General features: G+C 46.8%; 2 protein-coding genes across 2 annotated transcripts in view; both read left to right on the forward strand.

The window, feature by feature from the left end:
• MACF1 (microtubule-actin crosslinking factor 1) overlaps window positions 1–27,780 on the forward strand; it is a 357,742-nt gene that overhangs the window by 264,751 nt on the left and 65,211 nt on the right. Inside the window, 2 exon segments of the mRNA XM_021095983.1 lie at window positions 2,949–3,444; window positions 4,171–5,642. Coding sequence (XP_020951642.1) covers window positions 2,949–3,444; window positions 4,171–5,642 — 1,968 coding nt within the window.
• On the forward strand, window positions 23,015–27,381 carry KIAA0754 (KIAA0754 ortholog). Its single transcript, XM_021095984.1, has one exon. It carries the CDS (start codon window positions 23,803–23,805, stop codon window positions 26,596–26,598), a length of 2,796 nt encoding a protein of 931 aa, XP_020951643.1. The 5' UTR covers window positions 23,015–23,802; the 3' UTR covers window positions 26,599–27,381.

Raw genomic sequence — 27,780 nt, forward strand, 5'->3', positions numbered from 1 at the left:
ATTTGTTTCTGCTGAGCCACAATGGGAACTCCTATTTAAAGATTTTCTGCTGATCAACCCTCAAAAAATTGATTTAAGTGCCTAACATCTAGAAATTTAGGTTAGTCCAGTTATGGCACTTCTAATGTTAATTTTGCCTAGAACCTTCTTTTATATCCTTTCTCAAACTTGTTCTGTTTCTTTTCCTCACCTACAAAGTTCCCTAAGTTAAGATCTAAGAGTAGTTTGTCAAAGAACCCTTTCTTTTAGCCCCAGTGTCTAATTCATTATCAAGTCCTATTTTGTCTGCTTACAAATATTTTTCTAATCCAATGGTTTTCAAACTTTTTGATCTCGAAAACCTTTTATACTCTGAAGAATTATTGAGAACCCCAAAAAGCTTGTGTTTATCTGATACCTGTTGATTGTTAACTATTAAAACACTGAGGAAATTTTTAATATGTATTTATTAATTAATTTTAAAAGAATAATGATTAACATTTTTATGAAAAAAATAACATTTTCCAAAATGTAAAAAAATTAGAGTGGCACTGCATTTATATCTTTGCAAATCTCTTTAAGTCTAGCTTAATAGAATGTTCTCAGATTTTCATATCTGCATCTGCATTCAGTCTTTTATGATGTCAGATGTCCTGAAGTCTCTCAAAAAACTTCTTTGAAGATTTGTGAGAGGATAAGAATTTTAAAAGGCAAATAGCATCTTAGTATTATTATGAAAATAGGGAGTTCCTGTCATGGCGCAGTGGTTAACGAATCCGACTAGGAACCATGAGGTTGCCGGTTCGGTCCCTGCTCTTGCTCAGTGGGTTAACGGTCCAGCGTTGCCGTGAGCTGTGGTGTAGATTGCAGACTCGGCTCGGATCCAGCATTGCTGTGGCTCTGGTGTAGGCTGGTGGCTGCAGCTCCGATTTGACCCCTAGCCTGGGAACCTCCATGTGCCACAGGAGCGGCCCAAGAAATAGCAAAAAGACAAAAAAAAAAAGAAAAGAAAATAGTTTTTTCCTCACTGACCCCATGCAAGAGCCTTGGGACTCCTGAGGGCCACCAGACCATAATTTGAGAACCATTGTTCTAATCTTTTCTTCTCCATTCTGAATGCCTTAAGTAGGCTGAATCAAGGGCCTGTTCCATTGCTATAGCCTGCTAAGGGGCTTCTTGGGGTTTTGTTTGTTTGTTTTTGCTTTTTAGGGCCACACTCTCAGCATATGGAGGTTCCCAGGCTAGGGGTCCAATTGGAGCTACAGCTGCCAGCTTACACCACAGCTCACGGTAACAACAGATCCTTAACCCACAGAGTGAGGCCAGGGATCAAACCCGCAACCTCATGGTTGCTAGTCAGATTTGTTTCCTCTGTGCCACAACAGGAACTCCATGGGGCTTCTTGGTTTAGTTTATCCTCTACACAGTAATCAAATTATCCCCTCCACATATATCTGAATCTATTAAAATGCTGCTGTGGCTCTTGGCTGCCTATTGAACAAAGTTCAAATACCTGCTTACTGTGGTGCCTAAGGCTTTTCACAGCCTGGTTCCAGTTTGTCTTGCCAGTTCTTCCCGCACATACCCGGGCTTCTTCCCACAGTGGATAACGGGTTCTTTTCTTTTTTGTGTGTTTTTATTTTTATTTTTTTTGTCTTTTTGCCATTTTTCTTGGGCTGCTCCTGCGGCATATGGAGGTTCCCAGGCTAGGGGTCAAATCGGAGCTGCAGCCACCAGCCTACTCCAAAGCCACAGCAACTCAGGATCCGAGCCATGCCTGCAACCTATACACAGATCACGGCAACGCCGGATCCTTAACCCACTGAGCAAGGCCAGGGATCGAACCCACAACCTCATGGTTCCTAGTCGGATTCGTTAACCACTGAGCCACGACAGGAACTCCCATCGGGTTCTTTCCTGAGCACACTGCACTCATAGATCTCACAATCTCTGTACCTTTGCTAATCGAAGGCCCTCTTCGTAACCGGCCTGACTTTCTGTTCACTTAGAGAATTCACATTTTCTTTATCGTGTCATCTGTGAAGCCTTTCCTGATTTCTCTCTTCTACATTTGTTGTCTCCCCTGAGGAATTAACCACCTTTCTTGTTTTCACAGTTCTAGGTTCACAATGACATTTTATCATTTTTACTTTTGTTATGTTATTTACATATCTGTTATTCCTTGAGGTCATGTCATATTCATTTTTATACAGTGTAAGTGCTCAATGTTTTCTATAAATTTTCTTATTTAATCCTTAAAGTAGCCAAGTGAGTACTTATTTTACAGATGAGGAAGCTGAGAGATTTGGAGAACTTTTTAAAACTTGCCCAAGTTTATATAGTTAGAGAGTGGTGGAGCCAAATTTGAACCCAGGCAGTCTGACTCCAGAGCCTGTAATCCTAACTTCTTTGATGAGTGAAACAGTGGACAGGAAGGAATAAAAAGAAGTGATACTTGGCTTTAAAGAAGTTAATTGTCTAATTGTGCTATATTGTAATGTCCAAATTATATGTGCTATTGGAATTTCAAGAAAGGAACTAAAAAAACAGAGGCATTGAGAGTTGATATGGCAAGCCTAGCCAGTAATATGGCCCACTGTGGGCCCAGGGTTCCAAACTCCCAATTCAGAGGCCTGGGTTTTGCCTAGCAAAGCTGATGGTGCCAATCCAGAAAACAAACCTTGGTTTCCTAACCAAAGCCAAACTTGGTAACTGATGTTGAAATAGTATAGGACAAATAAGGAGAAGAAATAAAATAGACACAATCAGTGGTCCTTTAAAAACAAGTTTTTATTAAGCAGTCATTAAAAGTGATACATTTTCCTCAGAGAGAGTGGTCCTTGGAATTTTATGGTTTATTTTCAAAAGGAGTTGGCACTACTTGGCACAGTCCAAAGTCAGTTTTTGTTTTGACACTGCTTTTAGATCTGTATTTGCTCTCTAAACGTCTGGTGTCATTTCTCTTACAGTTTATGCTGAAGGAATTTGAAGCACGTAGGCAACAGCATGAGCAGCTGAACGAGGCAGCTCAGGGCATCCTAACAGGCCCGGGAGAGGTCTCTCCATCCAGCAGCCAGGTACAGAAGGAGCTCCAGAGCATCAATCAGAAGTGGATTGAGCTGACTAACAAACTCAATTCCCGTTCCAGCCAAATTGACCAAGCCATTGTCAAAAGCACCCAGTACCAGGAACTGCTCCAGGACTTGTCAGAGAAAGTGAAGGCAGTTGGACAGCGACTGAGTGGCCAGTCAGCCATCAGCACTCAACCTGAGGCTGTGAAGCAGCAATTGGAGGAGACCAGTGAGATTCGATCTGACGTAGAGCAGCTAGACCATGAGATTAAGGAGGCACAGGCCCTCTGCGATGAACTTTCAGTGCTCATTGGTGAGCAGTACCTCAAGGATGAGCTGAAGAAGCGTCTGGAGACAGTTGCCCTGCCTCTCCAAGGTTTAGAAGACCTTGCAGGTGAGTTGGGGTGGAGAACACAGTGCTGCCATTATTAGTGGCAAGCCAGAAGAAGGAGTGGATTTGTGGTCATCCCAAGAATACACAGTGACCCTTAAATAGCTTTTGGACTCAGAATAGTATTACCCTATCCCTTTGTCTAGCTACAGTGAGGACTGCCGTGGTTGTGAGACATTGCTGGGGCACTCACAGTGCGTGAAGCTTTACATGCCATAATCCCGGAGTAAGAGCACCAGTATCAATTCAGACAGCAGGTAGAGATTCATGCTCAAAGATGTACTTCCACAGATGCTCACTTTCTTTATACCATGGGTACACACACACACACACACCCCATATATACAAAATTGGAACATGTTCTGGATGTCTTATGATGGCCTTGTACAAGTAAAATTTTGTCATTAATTTGTTTCCTCTTTTTCTAGAAACATGTATAGCTTTTTACCAGATGAGAATTACAGATTAACTATGGCTTTTTACCAGATTAGAATTACAGTAACAGAAGTAATTGAAGACTACTTCTGTTACTCAGATCACCTTACAAGGTTGATGTGAAGATTAAATGAGATACAGTGTATGAAGGAGCTTAGCTGTGTGCTTCTTTTAGGGCAGGCCCTCAATGAGCATTAGTTTCCTTTTCCTAAGATTAGACCATATATACACTCATCAACCATTTTAAATGCCGTGTTCAGATGTGATGGTTTAAATTCAATTTTTTCATTTCAGCGGATCGCATGAACAGACTCCAGGCAGCCCTTGCCAGCACCCAGCAGTTCCAGCAAATGTTTGATGAGCTGAGATCCTGGTTGGATGACAAACAAAGCCAGCAAGTGAAAAACTGCCCCATCTCTGCGAAATTGGAGCGGCTGCAGTCTCAGCTACAGGAGAACGAAGAGTTTCAGAAGAGCCTTAACCAGCACAGTGGTTCCTATGAGGTGATTGTGGCAGAAGGAGAATCTCTGCTTCTGTCTGTTCCTCCTGGAGAGGAGAAGAAGACTTTACAAAACCAGCTGGTTGAACTCAAAAGCCACTGGGAAGAGCTTAGTAAAAAAACTGCAGACAGACAGTCCAGACTCAAGGACTGTCTGCAGAAAGCTCAGAAATATCAGTGGCATGTGGAAGACCTGGTGCCATGGATAGAAGACTGTAAGGCCAAGATATCTGACCTGCGGGTCACTCTGGACCCAGTGCAGCTGGAGTCCAGTCTCCTGAGGTCAAAGGCTATGCTGAGTGAGGTGGAAAAGCGCCGCTCCCTGCTGGAAATACTGAACAGCGCTGCTGACATTCTCATCAACTCTTCGGAAACGGATGAAGATGACATCCGGGACGAGAAGGCTGGCATCAACCAGAACATGGATTCCATTACAGAAGAGCTACAGGCCAAAACAGGGTCCCTTGAAGAAATGACCCAGAGGCTCAAGGAGTTCCAAGAAAGCTTTAAGAACATTGAAAAGAAAGTTGAAGGGGCCAAACACCAACTTGAAATCTTTGACGCTCTTGGCTCTCAAGCCTGCAGCAACAAGAACCTGGAGAAGCTGAGAGCCCAACAGGAAGTGCTGCAGAGCCTGGAGCCTCAGGTGGACTACCTGAGGAACTTCACACGGGGCCTGGTGGAGGATGCCCCAGATGGATCTGACGCTTCCCAGCTTCTGCGTCAAGCGGAGGTGACCCAGCAGGACTTCCTAGAAGTGAAGCAAAGAGTGAACAGTGGTTGCATGGTGATGGAAAACAAGCTGGAGGGTATTGGCCAGTTTCACTGCCGAGTCCGAGAAATGTTTTCTCAGTTGGCAGACCTGGACGATGAGCTTGATTGCATGGGTGCCATCGGCAGAGACACTGACAGCCTCCAGTCCCAGATCGAGGATGTGCGGCTATTCCTTAGCAAAATCCAAGCCCTCAAGTTAGACATCGAGGCCTCGGAAGCAGAGTGCCGACAAATGCTGGAGGAAGAGGGGACTCTGGACCTGTTGGGGCTCAAGAGGGAGCTGGAAGCCCTGAACAAACAGTGTGGCAAACTGATGGAGAGGAGTAAAGCTCGACAGGAGCAGCTGGAGCTGACCCTGGGCCGCGTCGAGGACTTCTATCGGAAGTTGAAAGCCCTCAATGACATGACGACAGCGGCAGAGGAAGGAGAGGCCCTCCAGTGGGTGGTGGGGACCGAGGTGGATGTCATCAACCAGCAACTGGCAGATTTCAAAGTAAGTCTTACCCTTGTTTTTAATCTCTTTTTGTCTAATACAGAAACCGATTGAGTACGCATCTTAACTTCTGCTCCTGGTTTCATGATTCTCACCTCCATCACCATCAAAGCACACAGTTTGGAGACCAGACAGTCTCTTGGATTTCTGGGCAACCGGTTTGGACATTTTTTTCTGTTGTATCAGATTTTTTCTTGTATCAGATTTTTCAATCCTTCTTGGCCTAACACTAGAAATTTACTTCAATGTTTATAATTTATTTCAATGTTTATAACCAATTAAGGGTATAGAAAGAATGTCCAAACTTTCATTCTCACTCTAAGAATCTCCTCCTGTGATTTCTTGAGGGTTCAAGTTAACTGAGTTTGTAACAGCAGTGAATGTTGAGGGCTCTGTTTTTGAATTTGAGATCTGAGAATTGACATGGTAAACATGGACTCCTCTTGCTAAAGTGTGTATTTTTTCACAGATTTCAAGGGAAAATTATTGATGTGTTATGAAATATGCAAAATTTTCCTGAAGTATTAAGACAAAACATGATACTTTAAAGACATTTCCACTTGGAACAGGGAATGCTTAAGACTGTGCCGCAGGAATTCCCTTCATGGCTCAGTGGAAACGAATCTGACTAGTATCCATGAGGACACAGGTTTGATCCCCGGCCTTGCTCAGCGGGTCAAGGATCCAGCATTGCATGAGCTGTGGTATAGGTCACAGATGTGGCTCGGATCTCGAGTTACTGTGGCTGTGGCGTAGGCCTGTGGATACAGCTGTCATTCAACCCCAGCCTGGGAACTTCCATATGCCACAGGTGCAGCCCTTAAAAAAAAAAAAAAGCCTGTGCCCCAGACTCCTCAAGAGCACAAGCCCTCTCTGCCTGTTGGAGAGTTTGGGAAGCACTGCCTTAATTGCAAAGATGTTTTGATTCTTTACATGAGTCAGAATTTCCAGTCCTGAGATTTTGCACAACAGGAGAAGATGAGAGGAATTGACTCAAACGTGCTAATTTGCTGGTACGGGCTTGGAACCCAGGACTGTCTGTGGGGTCTTGGCTCTTACCTCATGAGCCTTTCGTTCTAGGACTTACCTAAAATGCCGCCCTCCCCTGCTGGAAGCCTTTTTGGGGATCTTTCCTTCTTGGTGCCTGGAGCAGATTTGGAAAGGATGATGCCAGAGCTTTACTGCCATCCATTTACACCATAATGCTTCTGCCAAAAGATTTTGTTTGTTCTCTCAGGGCCCCTGCCTCTCAGGATTCTTTCCTTTAAAAACGTGGATGGAAAGGTGGTATTGATGCCCGGTCAGAGCCATATGGTCCGAGAAAGGTCACCCGTTTGTAGACACAATCCATCCCTCTGGCTATATCAGAAGGGCCCTCTAGCTTTGGGGATGTTCAGCACTCAGGTGAGCCACGAGCTGAAGAACCCCTTACAGTGCAGTGTGGAGTAATGCAAGTCCTCGAATCTGGGATTCTGAGGTACCTGGGCAGGTAGAGGAAGTTCAAACTCACAGGCCCACGTGTTTTCCTCTGGGAAACACCCACCCTCAGCCAGCGGCAGGGCGGCCTTTCTTGCTTCACCTCATGCACTTCTCTGCTCTCCGCCACTGTCAGCCCCTCGAAAGCAGAGGCTCTGCTACAGGCACACTTCTCGTTTATCCTAATTCGGACTTGGGTCCCAATTACTTAGAATTAACTATCTAACCAACTAAATGAGTTTTGTAGAAAACTAAAGCTTATCCCTTGAGGCTCCAAAATAGTTTCATCAGACTAGATTCTAGTTTATATAGGAACTATTTTTACTTTTATTTCCCTGTTTTTCTCAACATTACGTTGTAAGTTTTTCTTTATGAGTGTAGGTTAACATGACTGAAAAAGATATACCGTTCTCTACTGTGGTGATATTCTCAAGGACATTAGAGACACTTGAAGCTGCTTTGCATTAAATGTGCTTAAATTACCACACAGTTTGAGTTCTGTATTGAAGTTCTTGTTTAGGTCCTGCAATTGCTGTGCTGGTGGGATTGGATGTGTGTGTATACATATATATGGGGAAGGGGTTTATTTTCTGTTTTTTTCCCCCATTACTGTGATATCGGGTGTTATTTCTTACTGCTGTTACTTTTCACTGTTGTCACTTGGGTCTGCCTTGAGCAGTCTATCCCCTCCATCTTATCGTCCGTGAGCTAGAAAACGAGGTAAACAAGCTTATTTAAATTGCATTAAATATGACCTAGGATATAAACAAGAGTCCACAGGCAGGCATGTGTAGTGTTTGGATTTGAGAAGTCATTGTTTCTTTTTCATTTAATCCTTGGTTCCTAGAGACATTCTGAATTTTGATGCTGCTGGCACATTTTAAGAAATCACGGGGCGTTGCCATATTTTATTTGTATCCTAGTTTGTAGCCTAGCAGTGCTCAGGGTTCAGTAGCTGCTTAGCCGCTTGGTACAGCAGACGTGTTTCACTGAGCTCTAAGAAGAAGCCTCCCACCCCCAGCACCATGGATGTGAAGGCTGGGACCAGTGTGTTCACTGCAGGGAACTGGCATTGACAAGGCAAGACCTGAAGATGAGAGGGAGGAGGCGGGTGAAGCTGGGGGCCCTGTGTTGTGGCCTCCTCAAGTTGGGGATGCAAATCAGAAGCCTGGTTCCACAGGTCCACCTTATAAAGTCAAGGGCTTTGGGAAGAGTTTGCCTCCTCCCAAACAAGCTCTTGAGTCAGGAGGGGAGGAGCTCAGTCCTGGCTGAGCTCATTCTGAGCTCATGGGAAGTGAAAACAATGAGGGGAAAAGTCCCTTAGAGGCTAAGTAAAGGGAAGATCTTTTGGACCCATTCTGAGGACTGAGTCATTTTCATGATCTGAGCTTTGAGTCCAGTGTTAATGTGCTCTGCAGTCCAGTGATAAATTCATCTTCCCTCACACCAGCAGCAGGCCAGATGCAAACAGCTTGACTCTGCTTTCAGATTCGAATCGTTTTTAATAAGGAAAAAGAGATGAAGAGAAATACTAAAAAAGAGCATTTGCTTTAAGTTTTCAACTCTTTTTATAATGGGATCATGCTCTCAGCACAGAATCTACTGAAGAGAAGAGGGTATGAATCTGTGAGGCGGAAGCGAGGCTGTGCTCTGGCCTGACTCCACGGGGGATGGCCAGAAGAGACAGATGAGTCAGCTCCGTGGAGAACCCTGGGCTTACTGGGGACCCTGCAGTAGTGCCAGTGAATGCTCGGAACAGCGATTAGCCTGTGGGAAAAATTATTTCCTTCTTAAATGAACGTGAAAAACCAAAAGTCATTATTCCTAGGAAAGGCTTTTCCCTCGATTGCCTCTGAGTAATTGAGAATCTGGTCAGCCAGCGAGGACCTATCAAATGGGAATGGAAGAGAGTGCTTTCCCACTAAGCAGGCAAAGACCTCAAACCTTCTGAGTTAGGCACTTGACTGGGTTCAAGCTCTCGTTTGGAAGTAGAAGGAAAAAGCCAGTCCAGAAGTCACAAAAGAGGATATGAGAGGATCGAGCATGTTTTCAGAAAACTCAAAGGAAAAGACTTTGGCTAATCTCTTCAGGAAATTCCGTTTTCCTGAACGAGAGAGTCTCTGATTGTTGAGGAAAAGGAATTGTATATGCACATGACTAGAGACTAACAAGAAAGGAGGAACCTTTATTTCACTGAAACTTAAGCCACAGAATTCCCCCGGCATGACCTTCCTGGGAGGGGAAGGAAAAGACTTGAAGTTTGGAGAAGAGCTCCATAAAGCCCGATGATAACAGGATATTTTCCTCATTTTGAAATTTTCTATTAGCGGTTTTGTAATCAAGAATCGAGCTTGTTCGGCACCTACACCAATTCCTTCCTTTGCACCCTCCTCACGAACCACGCTGACCCTCAGTCAGGATTTGTGTGGAGGACTGGGTTTGGGGGGGCTGTGGGCAGGCACACTGTTCTCAGTCCTAATTCTGGTTGAGCAGGGCCCGGGCTCAGGGACACTGTGTACACTTGCAGCATCTGTCAGGAGACCTCTGCTGTACTATGCAGCCAGAACAAGAAAGCCCCATAAACCTCTTCATTTGATTTTTTTGCCTCATGGAACTCGAGCTTAGGGCTTCCCTATAAGCACATGTGAGCACTCTTGGAAGACAGGGCCTGCCATGGAGCCGAGAGACTGCCAATTTGCACAAAGATACTCTCTCTTTCCTTTCAAATAATTACAAAGGCAGTATCAGCTCATCTGTGTCATTGCCAGTTAGACTTACCAGAGAAGAGAACATATCAAGTCAGCATTCTCTCCCTGCCCTTGGAGAGAAAGGAAATCACACTTGCTGTGACCTGTCTGTCACCTGGAGGTTTAGGTGTCTCCAGCTTCATAGCAGCCAAGATAAGATGAGTTAACCCTCCACCTCTGCCTTGTGCTGACCCTTGGCCTGTCTTGGTTTTTCTTTCTGTTCTTTCCCTCCCTCCCTCCCTTCCTTTCTGCCTTAAACAAGGCTATGCCAATAGGAACTGCTAGAGTCCAAAGGAGTAAAGAGAATGCTCTAGAATCGGGTTCTTAACCTGGACACTCTTGATATTTGGGGCTGGCTGCTGCTTTGTTGTGGGCAGCTGACCTGTGCATTATAGGATGTTTAGCAACCTCCCTGGTCTCTACCCACTAGATGCCAGTAGCACGCCTTCCCCAGTGTGACAGCCAGAAGTACCTCTAGACATGGCCAGATGTCCCCTGAGAAGCAAAGTCGCCCTCAACTGAGGACCACTGCCCTAGAAGAAAATTTCCATCTGTATGTGGGAAATTTGGGACTCAAGTTGGAAAGGGTGTTTGTCGATTAAGTGAATGTTTATGTAGTGAGCTGCCTCCTAGTAATCTGATTATGGTGGTTAGTAGCAACAACTGCCTGTGAAACAGCCTTCCTCTAGGCCAGGCCCTGAATTCTTTATTTTTGCTGGTGCTAATCTGTGTCTGGTTTAAAAATCTCCTCGTCACTTTTCCTGGCATCTGCAGTTTCTTTGGCGTGGAGTTGTTGATGCAGGTGTTTGGTTGATGGAGCATTTCTGTGGAGAAGAAGAACTTCCTTTGTGGAAATACTTCAGGGAGCTTCCTTGTTCTGTGCCTTTAAGGGGAGACTGCAGCCTGTCAGTTGTTCTCCCTCAGCCCAGGAGCTCACAGTTCGGCTGCTGATATTTATAACCGTTGTGTGACCACCCGCCTCTGCCTGCCCCCCCCCACCCCAAATTCCAATGCTCTGTAATAATCCTCTCCATCCCCACTGCAGCAGCTGGGTGGGGAGAAGGTGAAGGCGCTTTTAAGATCTTTAAGTTTACTTCTGGTTGAACTTTTCCTAGCCCCATTTTAAAGTATTGTCATTAGTATTTTAAATATCAGCATCACAAGCAAAATTCCAAGATTGCAGCCCTTACATCATCTTAAAGGAGCCCCATGCCTCAGTGAAAGTAGTATAATCAAAGGGAAGGGATCCAGAGTGTCGATGGATTCCACAAAAATCTGTCTGAAAACTTTGATAACAAGGGAAGATTTTAAAGCAACATACGAATATATCCTCAATCAGAAAAAAGGACTGAGCAGTTTCATTTAAGTTTACTGAAATTCTTTGCATGTAGTGGCAAAGTATTTACAAGTAAGATTCATCGTCATATGAAACATGTGTGCCCTAAAAAACTAGAATTTACCCTCTGCAGAACTTGTGTTTACTGTTGAGTTTTGATTGGTGGACATGGTTGAGATGCACACAGACTTGCAGAATAGGGCTCTTGATGGCTGTGTCTAGAAATGCATGGTGAGTGGTCTCAGCCTGAGCCTCGTCCTAGGTACCGTGCTGCTAGCTGGCTGGCACGTGAGCCTCTAGGAAGTGTGATGAGTTGGTTTGAAGGGCACTTTGTTGTTAAGGTGGTTGGTTTACCAGGAATAAAATCGGTCCCCCAGGAAGTCATGTCAGGTCACTGCACCAAAGCATCACTGCAGCAAAAGGCTGTCTCCTGCCAGATGGACTCTTCCCAAGTCTCAGCTGTCCCGGCTGGAGAAACCTAGCTATGGGGAGAATGCACTCACGCCCCACCTTCCTTAAAACTTTGCCACCGCCACCACTGAGTGCTTTTCAAATACCAGTCTCTGGTATTGGCTGTGGAAGATTAATGGATATACTTATCCCCTGGGCCTTCACAAGCTCTTTTCCAACCACCACTACTGTGATTTGAAATGTAGACCTTTCAGAACTTTGGCCAGCTAGGGATGAGAATAAGTGCTGCAAGGGAATGGACAGTGGATCCCTTTGCGGAGGCCAGGAGGAAGGGGCTCGCTATCCCTTTCAGTCTATGGTTACTGAGCACTTGCTCTGTGGCAGTCCTTGTGGTGAGAGCTGGGGTCTTAGTCTCTGTTAACAGTGTAGCATGAGAAATAGGCAGCGAATTGTGGTAGAAATGATACAGTAGCAAGAATAGTAAGAGAGGAGTTCCCATTGTGGCTCAGCAGGTTGTGAACCGGACTAATACCCATGAGGATGCAGGTTCAATCCCTGGCCTTGTTCAGTGGGTTGGGGATCTGGCATTGCCCTGACACCTGTGGTGTAGGTTGCAGACACGGCTCAGTTGCTGTGGCTGCACCTCCGATCTGACCCCTAGCCTGGGAACCTCCATATGCCGCAGGTACAGCCCTTGGGAGGGGGCGGGGGGAGAGAAAAAAAAAAAAGAATAATAAGAGAGACCTAAGTCTAAATGATCTCCAGTCCTAATTACCCCCCACCTCCTGCCAAATCAGACATTTAAAATCCCTGTTGCAGATGAGAAAACTGAGATTTAAAGATGTGGAGTTCCTCTTGTGGCTCAGTGGTTAACGAATCCGACTAGGAACCATGAGGTTGCGGGTTCGGTCCCTGCCCTTGCTCAGTGGGTTAATGATCCGGCGTTGCCGTGAGCTGTGGTGTAGGTTGCAGACACAGCTCGGATCCCGCGTTGCTGTGGCTCTGGCATAGGCCGGTGGCTACAGCTCCGATTCAACCCCTAGCCTGGGAACCTCCATGTGCCGCGGGAGCGGCCCAAGAAAGAGCAACAACAACAACAAAAGACAAAAGACAAAAAAAAAAAAAAGAAAATGTCTGTTTGGTACCAGAGCTTGTGCTTGACCAAGTAGCTCCCACTGGGGTAAGGGGAGCAGTTTTGGCCCCTGGGGGACATTTGACGATGTCTAGAGATGTTTTTTACTGTCACTAGTGGGGAGGCTGCTACTGGCATCTAGTGAGTGCTGCTAAACTTCCTATAATACACAGGACGGGTCACTTTTGGAAAGATGGGGGTTTTGATATTTTGCCATTTTCCGATTCCATGACAAGTAAGAGTTAACTGATGAAATAATTCCATTGCCTGGGGAAGCTTTATGGTTTTCCTCCCTTTTTTCAAAATTTAATTGAGAAACAGTGCTGGTTCTGAAAGTGACTTATACAGACCTGTGGGATCAGGTCAGGATCTTGAGGAACTAATTTGAGTCATTGGCCAAAGAATTCTCTCCATGCTTGACCAGTCCCCACCCCACCCTGACTGCCAGAAGGCTTCTGCTGTGGAAATCAATCAGCTGTGTATCTCAAGCTGCTTCCTGTAGGGTGTGTTATGGAATGGCATCAGCCCTGCACCAGCTGGGAGTACTGGTCTCAGTGTGATTTTATCAGACTCTATCTCTTCTGAGCCGTGCTATTTGGAACAAAGGATCCTCTGTTAGGAATGCAGAGAGCTAGTGTGATTGGACAGCTAGCGTGTGTGCACATGGTTCCCACGGAAAAAGACAGACAAATTATGCTGTAGCCTTCTAAAACTTGTGCCTCCAAGGTAGTTTTCCCTTTGCTTCTGTCTCTGTTCACTCTTCTTTCTCTGAGTGCTTATCCTTCCCCCAGATCAATGCAGGAGCCATCTGAGCTGATGGATTAAATGATGGCATCTTTCAAAACTGATCTATATCTGTGCCTTCATTCTTTTTTCCTTTGGTCTTAGAAACTGCATTTTTGATCCTTGCTATCTATCCAGTCTTGTTTCCTATTATAAACCATCCACACTATCCATTTATCCCAAATATTCCTTATTCATTTTACCTATTTGATTTCTACCCATATCTGAAGGTGTAGCTGAAGTCCCATATCTCCTCAAAACTTCTTGATTCCCCTACCCCCACACCAGCTCACTACTTCTTCTGTTCTCCTAAATCACTTAATATGTTTAACTCATTTGGCCTTTATCAAATATTGCCTAATTTTGGTGTTTAATGATTATATGCATTGTTCCATCCCTTATCTCAGTATGTCCATTTTTGTGTCCTTCAAAGTAATTAGCATGAGTATACACATAGTTGGAGATTAGTGAATGTTTGATTGGGTGAATGCTCTTCTCATTAAGCCATGTGAGCTCTAGGACTCAAAATGCTATCTACTCTGCAGTACTTGAGATAAATCCTTGTGCCGTCCTGAGAAATTCTAATCCTGGCCCAGATTCCTCACCTCTCCATCTTGCCTCTGGGCTCCCTTCCTTCTCAACTAGTTAGCATATGTTAAAGGAACACAGTTTCATTTCAGTATTAGGCTGAACTAAAACTAAGAAATTTGCTACCTCGGATGCACTTGAAGAAAGCCAGGTCCTGAAATACTGTGTTGTAGTTACCCATTACTTTGGAGTAATTGTCATTTACTCAACTGGTTGATAGCAAGAAAAGTCTTCATGCTTCATTCAGCTTGACATAGGAAAATTGAATATGATTCTGAGTCAGAAATATCCAGTTTGAATTCTGACTCTAACATTTACTAACTGAGTGACTGTGGGGGCATTTACTTAACCTCTCTGTGTAGTTATTTCAACTATAAAATGTGACCAATGGTAAATTCTACCTTCAGGGTTTTTGTTTTTGTTTTTGTCTTTTTGCTCTTTCTTGGGCCACTCCCGCGGCATTCGGAGGTTCCCAGGCTAGGGGTCGAATCGGAGCTGTAGCCACCGGCCTACGCCAGAGCCACAGCAACGCGGGATCCGAGCCACGTCTGCAACCTACACCACAGCAACGCCGGATTGTTAACTCACTGAGCAAGGGCAGGAACCGAACCCGAAACCTCATGATTCCTAGTTGGATCCGTTAACCACTGCGCCACGGCGGGAACTCCTACCTTTAGGGTTTTTATGAGAATTAAATGAAGTAATGTAGATGAAAACACTAGATTATATTTTAAGTGCTCAATAAATGATAATATCCTTTTATTTTAAAACAAGTTTATCCGGACACACAAATTAGAATATTATGAAAAATAATAAGAAAAGTTATTCCCTTTGGTCATTCTCTGAAAGATTTGATCTAAGACCCAGAACCAAATTAGATAGCTCTTTTTCTTGTTGAATTATAAAGATAAAATTAGTTTGATGACAGCAGTGGAACAGGTAGATGGACAAACAGCCTTCCTGAGCAGTTTTTCTGGGGAACAAATATAGAGCTCAATTCTAACCCTAGACCAGCAATACACAGGTAGGTTTAGGTCATGCCTCCTTAACACAGCTTTAAATATATTGTATGTACACATACATGCATATAGTTGGTTATTAATTTATTCATTCATTCATGTCAGAATCCACAGCCAGCAAGTTTCTCTGAGACCATTTTGACCTTGGCTTATGTGCTCTACAAATCAGTATTATTTTCATATCATTAACCAGAATTAACCAGAAGCCATTACCAGCTCATTGACTTCCCCAGTCACTCAGAGTTACCCAGCAGATCAGCTTTAATGATCTCAGGGTCCTTGGCCTAATTAGCTTTTAGCATAGACCATGTTATCTTCCTCTCTTGCCATACAACGGCAGCTACCAAGTCAGCATCTTTGAGAGAGACACTTCTTAATATTAATCAATGTTTAATTAAAACATCGAGATGTTAGGGGGAAAAATATCAGCTTAATTTCAGAGAAAGCAGCTTAAAAGCACAAACTTAATCTCTCTGCCAAGCATATACTAGTATATACTAGATATATACTAGATGTTTTATAGAAAAGTTTTCGGCAAATGCATGTTTCTCATATTTGGTTATGTGTATATATGAGTGAAGGGAAGAAGATAATAAGAATTCAGAGAAACTGAGCCTATCTTGGGTCTTCTCTAGCTTGAATTTATTGCATCCATTCAAGTAACCATTTTAGTAGCTCTCTCATCTTGCAGTTCACTCCCAGAGAGAGAGCCCTGATTTTGGTCTAATTTTTTAAATTCAAACCCAGTTTTTTGTGATTAATGGTAAGAATTGCTTTAGTAACAAAATGAAAGAGTTTTCAAAAATCTCTTGCCTCTGTATTACTTATTTTACCTCCTTTTCTAATATTGGAGAGAGGACCCCTACAGCAAGATTCCTTAGAGATTCAACCCAGGGACCTATCTCATAGAAACAGCAAAGCAAACTTTGTGAAGTTGCTAATTCGTGAAATCCTGCAGTCCTGGAATTGGAAAGCCTACTCTCAGTGCCAAGTGAAAGCCCTCATGGCCACTTTCTCAGGAAAGCCTCCCCTGAACCTCCGGGCCACATTGGGCCCCTTGACACAGGCTCTCATAGCACTGGTTTCTCTTCCTTCAGAGTACTTATTGCAATTGAATTAGAATGAATGAAATGTCTTTCTCCTCTACCAGAATGTAGGCTCCTGACCACGTCCTGCTCATCATTCTCTCCCTTAGTGTCTAGCATAGTTTAGGGCATATAGTAGACCCCAATAAATATCTGTTGAACAAATGAAAAGAATCAAGGCTGCACCTTGTGAAATTACTTGCCTTATGAGGATGGGCAGGGAGCCCAAAGACACAAAGCAGGACTGACTAGAGAGGTAGCATCTGGATAGCACAGTGTCATGGCAGCCAAAGGAAGAGTGGCAGTAAGAGAGGACCAGTACTTGCTTTCTCGCTGCTGCTTATCCTTGACACCCTATAATCTGGCTCAGCCCCCATCACTGCATTGAAGATGTCCTCTCTCGGAAGTACTCCCTGACATCCTATTGCCAAGTCTGGTGGCCTTGTCCAACTCGTTGTCTTCCTCATTTGTTGTGCAGCATTTAACATCAGATCTTCTTTCTTAAAACCCTCCTATGCATTTACTTTCCTGACATTATGCTCTCTCCATTCTCTTCTCTGGCTGCTCTTCTGCTTTCTGTTTTGGTTTGTCCTTCTACCTCCCCAGCGTGTGGTTCCTGAATTCCTGTCATCTTTCCTCTTCTCCTCTCTCTCCACACTCAACCCCAGGATGTCCAACCCCTCACTGTCCTACGGGAGAAGGTTTCCACATCAGCATCTCCACCCTCAACTTCAGTCTTTCTGAACACCTCCCCGAGGGTAGCCTTTGAGTACCTCACACTCCGTATGCTCTAGATTGAATGAGTTCTCTCCTTCAATATTTTCTTCCTCCCTGCTGCTGCTTTATAGTACTACTATGCCCCAGTCATCCAAGAGTAATACCATAGCTTTATTTTAGATTTCTTTTCCCCCCAGTCTCTACCTTCTAATCAGTTGTAAACTCCAAAGAGCCTGCCTCTGCAATTTCTTTCACAGCCCCCTTCCTCATTTTCACGTGTCCAGGTTTTTTCATCTGTTGCGTAAACCATGTAATCCTCCTAGCTGATTGTTCTACCTTCAGTCTTCACCATCTATGCTCTGTCTATACATTTCAATACCTGTGCAGTATCAGCACACCTAGGCTCAAATCTTAAGAACTAGGTGTTTAATAGCTGTGTTCCTTTGGAAAAGTACTTTTTTTGCCGGGGGGGGGTGTCTTTTTAGGACCTCACCCTTGGCATATGGAGGTTTCCAGGCTAGGGGTCAATCGGAGCTATAGCTGCCAGCCTACACCACAGCCACAGCAATGCCAGATCCAAGCCACCTCTGTGACCTACACCACAGCTCATGGCAAGTTGGGATCCTTAACCCACTGAGTGAGGCCAGGGATTGAACCTGTGTCCTCATGGATGCTAGTCAGATTCATTTCTGCTGAGCCATGATGGGAACTCCAGGAAAAGTACTTTTAACATCCCAAGTTTCACTCATAAATTAAGGATTTTGATTTTTTTAATGCAATAACATATATTAAATGGCAGTTGAATGAGTGGTCAGTCTCAAATTCTTAGGAAACCTTCCATACACCACTCACTCTCATGATCCCCCTGGTGTTAAATAAGTTTAAGTCTTGGTGTAGTAATAGTGTTCTGAATAAAGCATAAATTCATGCTTGGCATTCAAGGGTCACAGTGAACTGGCCTTGAGTTACCTATCTGACCTTCATTTTTCCCCTGTGTACATCCTATAACTTAATCATGATAATGCTGAATTTGCTTCTTTAGGGTCCCTATCTCTAGGTTTCCTGCCTCTAGTCTTTCACTTTGAAACTGTTCTCTTTACCATCTCTGTATATCCAAATCCTAATGAGTAAATCTGCTTCTTCCCCAGAATCCCCTCCTTTCCTTCCTTCCATTCTTCTGTCTTTTCTTTTTTTTTTTTTTTTTTTTAGGGTTCCACTATTTTATTTTATTTTATTTTTTTTATTTTCCCACTGTACAGCAAGGGGGTCAGGTTATCCTTACATGTATACATTGCAATTACAGTTTTTCCCCCTCTTCTGTCTTTTCTAACTTACAAAGCCCTATGCTTTTGTCATCACCGTTGTCTTGGGAAGTGGCTAAAGAGGGATTAATACTCTGTCTTTTGGAAAGTCTACAAGCAGGAAAGGGCTTACAGGGTCATGAGAGTTCCTGCAGAGCTTGTGGGAAGTTTTCTCATGGGTTCAGGAATACATGAGAGCTCAAATCTCATCAAAATCCTTGTATTCCACTTAAAACAAGCTTCACACCATGCTGCGTTGCTTAATGATCCACTCTGTAGCCATCTTTCTGTGATAAAAAGATGGTAGTGACTGATGCCCAACAGGTACAGACTAATCCTGTGGAGTTCCCACTTGCCACTAAATAAACACTTGTGGAATTCCCATCATGGCGCAGTGGTTAACGAATCCGACTAGGAACCATGAGGTTGCGGGTTCGGTCCCTGCCCTTGCTCAGTGGGTGAAGAATCCGGCGTTGCCGTGAGCTGTGGTGTAGGTTGCAGACGCGGCTCAGATCCCGCGTTGGCTGTGGCTCTGGCATAGGCCGGTGGCTACAGCTCCGATTCGACCCCTAGCCTGGGAACCTCCGAATGCCGCGAGAGCGGCCCAAAGAAATAGCAAAAAGACAATAAATAAATAAATAAATAAATAAATAAATAAATAAATAAACGCTTGTAAAGTCTAGAGATCCTAAGATGAAAGGCATTTTGCAGATTTTAAATGTGGGAGATCCAGCCAGTCCGCTGTGTCCTCCTCTAGTCAGCACTAACCCTCCGAGAAAGAGGTGGCGGAGGTGGAGGAAAGGCATGGTAGAATCTGAGGAGGCGTGGCCCTGGGGTCTCTGGATTTTCCTAGGAGGCTGGTGGTGTAAGTCTGGAGCACACAAAGGCAGAGTGCCAGGTCCAAAATTTGGAGAAGGAGCTGTGCTAAATTAGGGTGTGAGGAGACTCCACCTTGCTGTTTTAATTAGGAGACATTAGGAAGGGCCAGGATTGTTCTTTCTTCCAAGTTCACCAAAGGAAAATCTGACACCAAATTCTGTTCTTAGGAATTTCTAAATGAGTAGAAAATTCTTTGAGCTCAATAATCAACTAACTGGAAACTAATTTGAAATTTGGCATCAGCACATATATTTGTGTTACACAATTGGGAGAAGCATCCAAAGAAGTTCTCCGGAGCACCCTGTACTTTTTTTTTCAAAGTTTACATACAGCAAGTGAAATGAATGGATATTTTTGTTGTTGTTGGAGCTATCAGGGTAACAAGAGGTCGAAAGCTCTATCAGGTATTTATTTCAGTCACCAAGATGACTTTTGGCAGAGTTCCACATACCAAAACTAGGGAGAAACTCATGAACAGATAAAAAATAAGACATGGAGAAAAGAGACTTTGTACCTCCTTTCTTTTTTCTTTTTTTTTTTGTCTTTTCTAGGGCTGCTCCCATGGCATATGGAGGTTCCCAGGCTAGGGGTCCAATCGGAGCTGTAGCCACCAACCTGCACCACAGCCACAGCAATGTGGGATCCGAGCCGTGTCTGCGACCTACACCATAGCTCACGGCAATGCCAGATCCTTAGCCCACTGAGCAAGGCCAGGGATCGAACCCACAACTTCATGGTTCCTAGTTGGATTTGTTAATCACTGAGCCACAATGGGAACTCCTGTACCTCCTTTCTTTCTAAACACAAACTGATGATTTAAAAAAAAAAAAAAAAAAAAAAAGCACTTTTTGTGGGGGAGCCGGAATCAAGGGGGAAGGGAATAATTGCTCAACTTTGATGTAATCCTTCTGCAAGGCTATGTTTGAACTTTGGGGAGATTTCTCAACAACAGTCTCCTAATACACTAGTCAGAGAGTGAGGCTTAAGCTGATAAGTAATTTGAATCTCAGCTTCATAGTTGCTCAAATGCTCCACTTATTTATTTGTATTATAATATGGCACATTGGTGAGAATGGCCAGAATAAGGCAGATAGGTGTGGGGAGGGATTAAGAAAAGACTGAATTGATTGGCACCTGACTTGGTGAGGAAACAGGAAAGGAATTTCTGGCCATGAAGTTTGTGATTCCACATCGAGATCATTCTTTGTAATAGAATAACCACCCACCCTTAGTCCAGAGCCAGAATTCCTCAGATTCTTCCAACCAGAGGGCCCCTGGCACACTAAACACTCTGTTATGATATCTGAACACATAAGTGAGTGTATTTGGCTGGGGAGACTTGCTAGTGAAATTGATCTTGCCTTCCCTGGGTTTTTCCAGTTGTACTTAATAATTAAAAGAAAATTAAAACCCAGGTTCCCTGAAATGTTAAGTATCAGTTCTGAAAGCGAATCAAGCCTTCCGATCACAGTGTGTTAGAGTTAGAAAGAACCCTAAAATTCATCTTCAACAGACTGATAGAAGAGTTGTAAATCTCTTTCCCCAAATCTCTGCCAAGTGATTGCTTGAATTTTTGCTCAGACACCTCCAAGGTCAGGAAAGTCATCCCTTTAGGGGATACCCTATTCTTTGAATAGCTATGAGAAAGCTCTTTGTTGACTTGAAATCTGCCCTGGGATCTTAGTGTGCCAGTTTAAGGAGACATCCACAACAAGCTTCCTTCCTCCCACATAGCAGCCCTTTAGATACTTTATGTTAATCATATTGCGTGGAACCTTCTCTAGGTCGGGCATTCTTGGTTCTTTCTGCTGTTTGTTCCTCAAAGGATAGGGTTTCTGGTATCTTGCAGTATAGGACCAGGAGGACTCAGGGTTCTGTGGCCACTGCTTTAAGTTTTAGAACTAGAGTATTCAAGTTAGAAAAGTTGTCAAGACACAGCCTAGTCTGCACACCCCCCTTTCAGCTTTCAGATGGGTGGAGAGTCTTTCAGATTTGAGTGAGCAGAAATTGATCAGCAGCCTCTGTCCAAGTGAGAAATTAAGTTTAAACGATTTTGCCAGTGAAAGGTCTTTTAGTTGCTTAATTCTGATCACAGGCTTCAGCTGACACTTCATTTTGCCAAGGACTTCTCTGGCTCAAGTAAGCCTAAGGCTCAGCTCAGGGTTTCACTGCCAGATCTCCATATACCAGCTATTGGCTTCACTTACTATTTGTGTAAAGGATAGAAATAACTTTTCCATAAGTTTTACCATCTAAATTGACCACATGGTTCAACAGAGATTCAGAAATTTTTTATTTCATAAAATCAGAAAATGACTATCACAAAGGGAGCAGAGTATTATACCCCTTCGGAAACACAGCTGTCTCCAGTGGACAGTTTCCTGGGTTGCCCTTTGTACTTTCTTTGTTTAACAGTCACCAGGTGACTAGATGGCTTTTCTAAAAGCCAAAAAGCTGTGGACGCTTTGTAGACGGATTGTGGGCCACTTTTCTCTAGTATTTTCCATCTTGAGACTTGAAATAAAGACCCAGGCTTTTCAGCTGGCCTCAAAGAGCTCAGGTTTCCTTGGATGTGCCCAGCAATAAAGGAACCCAGGTGTTTGGGCATAGGGCACTACTGCATCTCCACCGTCGGCCGCCGTGCCCAATTTCGGTCCTCAGTCATCCAGACCATTCAGGTCTGTGGGCAAAGAAATCCTGGTGCGGAAATGGACCAAGACCTGACTATTGAGGAGCGGCAGAGAGAAGGTGTCTGCAGTTTATCCCACAACTTGGTCCGAAATCAGCCGCGGGGTTTCAGGCTGGCGTATTTTGGGGCTCGGCCGGGCGCTCTAAAGGTGACATTGGAGGACCAGGGACACCCTTCGGTGGCAGAGCTGGAGCCAGGAGGGATGCGGGCGGCATCGCTACCCTGCCGACAGATGGGACCCGGAGTTGTCCTTGCCACAGCCGGCAGGTTGCGCCGCGGCGGGGGCGCCTCTTGTGGGTTCGCTTCTTCTGGGTTCGCTCGCCCTTGGGCTGGGAGCCCCGCGGGGGCTGCGGGGGCTGGACTAACGGCAGGAGGGCGGGGCTTTCCTTTGTCAGGGGATTTGCGCGGCGCGGGCCGAGACTCGCGCGGGTGCCGCTCCCCGCCCATTGCCTTCGGGGGGCGGGGCTCTCCCTCCGGCCCGGGGGGGCGCGGCTCTCTCTCCCGCCCGGGGGGTGGGGGGGCGGGGGCGCGGTGGGCGTGGGCCTCCGAGCCCAGCGGCCGACCCTGGGCTCTCTCTCCCGGAGCCGCGCAGAAGCCCCTCCTTCGGTGCCTCGGCCTCCAATCCCTCCGCCGCCCCCTCCCTCCCGCTCCTCGCCCCGGCTCCGCCCCCGCCCTCCTCCCCCTGCTCTCCGCGAAGCGCTCCCAGGCGTCCCGGGGGGCTGCCCAGGCGGGGCGGCGCGGCGCGGCTCGCCTCGGCTCTGCTCGGCTTGGTTCGGCGGCGCGGGGAAGGGGGAGGAGAGCTGCCAGGCAGCCCAGCACTTCCAGCGAGCGGCGGGCGAGCGGGCCGCGCGGCGCGAGGGAGGAGGGCTCGCCCCCGCCCGGCCCGAGCGGAGCCTTTTGTTCCCAGGCAGAAGTTTGCATGCCGGGACCGTGACAGCTGCGGGCGGGGAGGACGGCGGGGCTGGCGGCGGCGGAGAATAGGGGCTGCTGCTTGACATGCAGTCCACGACGCGGCGGCTGCGGGCCGGGGACTGGCGGCGGCGGGGGGGCGGCGCCCACAGCATGCGGGACTCAGCTGCCGGAGGGACAAACTAACTTCCTGAGCGCGGGACTGGAGGCCGGCGCGGCCGGGAGCCACCTGCCAACCTACGGTGAGGCGACCCTGGCCCTCGGGGAGTGCGGCATGGCGCGGGGAAGCGAGCGGCGCTGAGCGAGTCTTTCCGATTGACCCTCGGCCGCCGCTGCAGCCTGCTGGCCTCTGAAAGGCCCGGCTCCGGGCTCCACTCGCCTTGTTTTGCGGCCACGACTCAGGGCTGCTCTGGGAGCCACAACAATGCCATGATGTTTTGGAGACAGGAAGCCCCAAGCTGGCCGCGAATGAAGGACTTCCTGTGTTTAAAGTTGCAGGAATATCCGCCGACCAGCCCAGTTCAAATGCAAACACCCGAACTAGGGAGGACGAATGGCTAATTCAGACCAGCTGGACTCTCCAGGGCTGGAACTGAGGATAAAATGAAAGGAATTCTTAGGAGCTTGGGCCACATTTGAAGACGAGAGGGGTTGTGCCATTGTTATTAAAGGACACAATCGATATAAATCCCCTGCTTCCTACTCTGCTCAGGTGAGAAGTGAATGGAACTAGATGTTGAATAGGACTTGTCAATATCAGATTTTTTAAAAACTGACAATTAGAGCAGGGCTCTTTAAAAGAAAAAAAAGCAGAAGCCATACAAAGAAATTTTTGTTTGTTGATTACATTATACCATTTATCTGTCTGCAACTATGAGGCTGCTAACCTGTGAGGAAAAGCTGTTCCTTTTAGAGCTTCTCCGAGAATGATTTCAAAGTGGGACTTACAGGCCTTTCTGGAGGGAAAATTCAATTGCTGGTTTGAGGTTATGAACATGTAAAAGGATTTTTAACTTATGCAGAATGCACTTTGGGGGAAACCGTAAGAAACTTCTAAAAGGTTGATGGTTCATCTTGATTGAAAAAGTATGGGTAAGCCACTCAGCAGGCCAGACTGTTTAAGGCGGAACCCCACCTGCCTGGGGAAAGGAGAGGAAGAAGACGGCTATATAGAGGATTGCTATGTCCCACAGCGATCTATATATGATACAATGAGAATAAATGAACAAATTGACCAGGGTTCAAAGCTTAATCAGACTTCAAAAAGCACTATGGAAAAGATGGAAGGAAGTACTATATCCAGCAATGGTACACTAGGAGCAGCATCCAATGTTTTTGAATCCAGAGCACCGGAAGGCAAAAAGTTGGATGAGAGAATAATATTTGATGCCCTAAAGCTGAGCAGTGATGTGCAAAAGTCAGCACCTGTGCCACCCAGAAGGCGGCCAAATGCAGAACGCAAAGACAATGTTAACAGGAGATCGTGGAAGTCCTTCATGCCACCCAATTTCCCAGAATTTGCAGAAAGGATGGAAGCCTCTCTCAGTGAGGTTTCCGAAGCTGGTGCTTCAAATCCTTCCTTGCAAGAGAAGAAGGAATCCATTTCTGCATTAGCAGAAAGTTCTGGTCGTTTGGATCACAGGGAACCTCAGTCAGAGTCAGTAACTCTGGAGCATGTGTCCAAATCCGTAGGTATTCCAGAAGTGCAGGATGTGAAGAACTTAGGTGGAGACTGCCAAGACTTCAGATTTCAGCAGCACAGTGAGAGCTCTCCTCATGAATTCCAGCCTCTAGCGTCAGAAGCTGCAGCATCAAGTGGTAACACAGATGTAATGCAGGAGCACAGATTCTCAAGTGCAACCTGGCCCAGAGCCCTGAAAAGTTTGGCTAAGGGAGGCTTCAGCGAGAAGCAGCACCCCCTTGGGGCCACAGCTTGCACTGTAGAATTGCCACCTCTCTCCCCTTGCTTGAGTGAAGAGCTTTTGGATCCAGAGTTGCATATTCTCTTAACTCCCAGCTTGAGGGAGAAAACAGAGTCTGAGCTAAAGTTTGAAGAGGATGAGCGATGGATCATGATGGAGGCTGAGGAGTGGGAGGAAGAGAAACTGTCAGAGAGAGAAAAGACTTTTATAGTGGCAGATGAGGAAAAGAACAGCCTGGCAGATATTTTTGAAGAAAGAGAACAAGCAGACCCTGTAGCAGTGATGGATGGTGGAGCCAATTGCTCAGTTGCTGTCTTGGAGACTTTTGACCACCTAACTCTTGGTCACATCTGTTGCTCTGATGACCCACAGCCGGCTAAGAGTTGTTTGGCTTCTCTTCTCAAGGATGCACCTCTTGATTACAGTTGTGTTCTAACAGGTGAGAGTGCTGTAGGAGAGCTGAGAAGCAGAACTGTTCAGAGGCTAGAGGATCTTGTTTCAGATTTAGAGTGCACTGTTGGTCCTGCAGATTCAGAGCGACTCTCTGACACAGATTCAGTACAGATGTTTCTTGAACTTGAAAAGGAGTGTTTATATGAAGAGGGGGGAACTCCTCTAGTTGAGCTGGAGAATCAAGCCTCTTCTGAAGGGCTGGCCCCATCCCAGGATGCAGAAAATTCACTTGTAATTAGTTGTTTTCCAGGGGCTGCCTTAGAAAAGGAACATGTAGGCCTTTTAAATGTGCTGGCCAAGGACTCTGATCCTGGATTGGATTGTGACTGTTTTAATGCCCTGGATTCTTCTCAGGTGCCTAATGCTATGGACCTTACTGCCTACTCTGATAGCATGAGGGACTCTTCCACTGTTAGTGAGGAGGAGGGTGAAAAAGTGCCTTTTAGCCCCAAGACTGCAGGGGAATTTCGGTTTAGACACCCAGCTGATCTTGAGTCACAGGGAAAGCTGGACCGAGGCGAATTGTCCAATTCTGATCACAGGGCTTCTCATGAAGAAAATGTATCAGGCTTTGAAGCCGAGCTGGCCAAAGAAAATGGCAGTTTGTCCCAGGTAGACTGTGGTGAAGTGGAGGGGAAGGCCGAGGAGTGTGTGGAGAGGGCACCCCTCCGTTCTGCTGTTAGCTGTGAACTAACAGATGTTCCCTCAGGATTAGAAGTAGAGGTGTTATCACATGATTCACATTTCCTAAGGGAGGTTCATTGGGAAGGTGAGAAAGGAGCTATTAATCAAGAAATTAACAGTCTGCCTTCCTTGGGAGATGTCGACCCTTGTGACTTGTCCATGGACCAAGGGTATGATGAGGCTGGTGAAGCCCAGGAGCTGGGTTGTGGACCCAGGCTGGAGGGCCGAGCCCCAGCACATCTTCGTAGAGACTGCCCAGAGCGGCTCTCCCCGGATCTCCAGAGAAGGTCCCCGGAGTCAGCAATCCTGAGTCCGCACCTGCTGGTTGGAGGACTGGCACATAGCAGAGATGGAGTGCAAACTGTGAAGGACATAAAGCCCAAGCCGAATGTGGCCTCATCAGAGGGAGGGGTGACAGAATGGAGAGACTCGGAATCATTGCTAAATATCTTTCTGGAGGAACAAGTTACCAAGGCTAGTCATACAGAACCAATTTTAAAGGAATGGATACTCAGCCCAGAGAAGCCTGCTCCAGTGGCCGCAGTGCCCACTGTAGAAGATGCCCTAGATGCTGCAGGGCCTGCCCCAGCAGGAACTGCTGTAGCTGCTGTTACAGTGCCCTTCCTAGAAGAGAACATACCAGTTGTTTCAGTGGCCACTGTAGAGGCACATGTGCCAGCTGCTTCAGTGGTCACCATAAAGAAGGATGTCCCAGCTGCTACAGCATTAGCTGCAGAGAGGCTGCTGCCCCAGCTGTTGCAGTGCCTGCTCCCGAGGGGACTGCTCCAGCTGCTGCAGTGGCCATCACAGAGGAGGGTGTCCTAGCTGTTGCAGAGTCCTTCCCAGAGAGGACCTCTCCAGTTGCTTCGGTGCTCACCGCAGGGGATAATGTCCCACAGAGACCTCTCACCTCAGCTGCTGCAGTGCCTGCTCCAGAGGAGCCTGCCACCCCAGCTGCTGCGGTGTCCACACCTGAGGAGCCTACTACGGTGTCCAGTTCTGAGGAGCCTGCCACCCCAGCTGCTGCAGTGTCCACACCAGAGGAGCCTACAGCCTCACCTGCTCCAGTGTCCCCACCAGAGGAGCCTGCAGCTCCAGCTGCTGCAGTGTCCACCCCTGAGGAGCCTGCAGCCCCAGCTGTTAGAGCACCCACCCCTGAGAAGCCTGCCGCCCCAGCTGTTAGAGCACCCGTCCCTGAGGACCCTGCAGCCCCAGCTGTTAGAGCACCCGTCCCCGAGGAACCTGCAGCCCCAGCTGTTAGAGCACCCGTCCCTGAGGACCCTGCACCCCCAGCTGTTAGAGCACCCGTCCCCGAGGAGCTTGCAGCCCCAGCTGTTAGAGCACCCATCCCCAAGGAGCCTGCAGCCCCAGCTGTTAGAGCACCCGTCCCCGAGGAGCCTGCAGCCCCAGCTGTTAGAGCAGCCCCCCCTGAGGAACCTGCAGCCCCAGCTGTTAGAGCACCCGTCCCTGAGGACCCTGCAGCCCCAGCTGCTGCAGTGTCCACCCCAGAGGGGCCTGCCACCCCAGCTGTTAGAGCAGCCACCCCTGAGGAACCTGCAGCCCCAGCTGTTAGAGCACCTGTCCCAGAGGAGCCTGCAGCCCCAGCTGTTAGAGCACCCGTCCCTGAGGACCCTGCAGCCCCAGCTGCTGCAGTGTCCACCCCAGAGGGGCCTGCCACCCCAGCTGTTAGAGCAGCCACCCCTGAGGAACCTGCAGCCTCAGCTGTTAGAGCACCTGTCCCTGAGGAGCCTGCAGCCCCAACTGTTAGAGCACCCGTCCCTGAGGACCCTGCAGCCCCAGCTGCTGCAGTGTCCACCCCAGAGGGGCCTGCCACCCCAGCTGTTAGAGCAGCCACCCCAGGGGAGCCTGCAGCCCCAGCTGTTAGAGCAGCCACCTCTGAGGAGCCTGCAGCCCCAGCTGCTGCAGTGTCCACCCCAGAGGGGCTTGCCACACCAGCTGCTGCAGTGCCCTCCCCAGAGGAGCCTGCAGCCCCAGCTGTTAGAGCAC

Source organism: Sus scrofa, chromosome 6 (assembly GCF_000003025.6).
Source record: "Sus scrofa isolate TJ Tabasco breed Duroc chromosome 6, Sscrofa11.1, whole genome shotgun sequence".
NCBI classification, from domain to species: Eukaryota; Metazoa; Chordata; class Mammalia; order Artiodactyla; family Suidae; genus Sus; species Sus scrofa.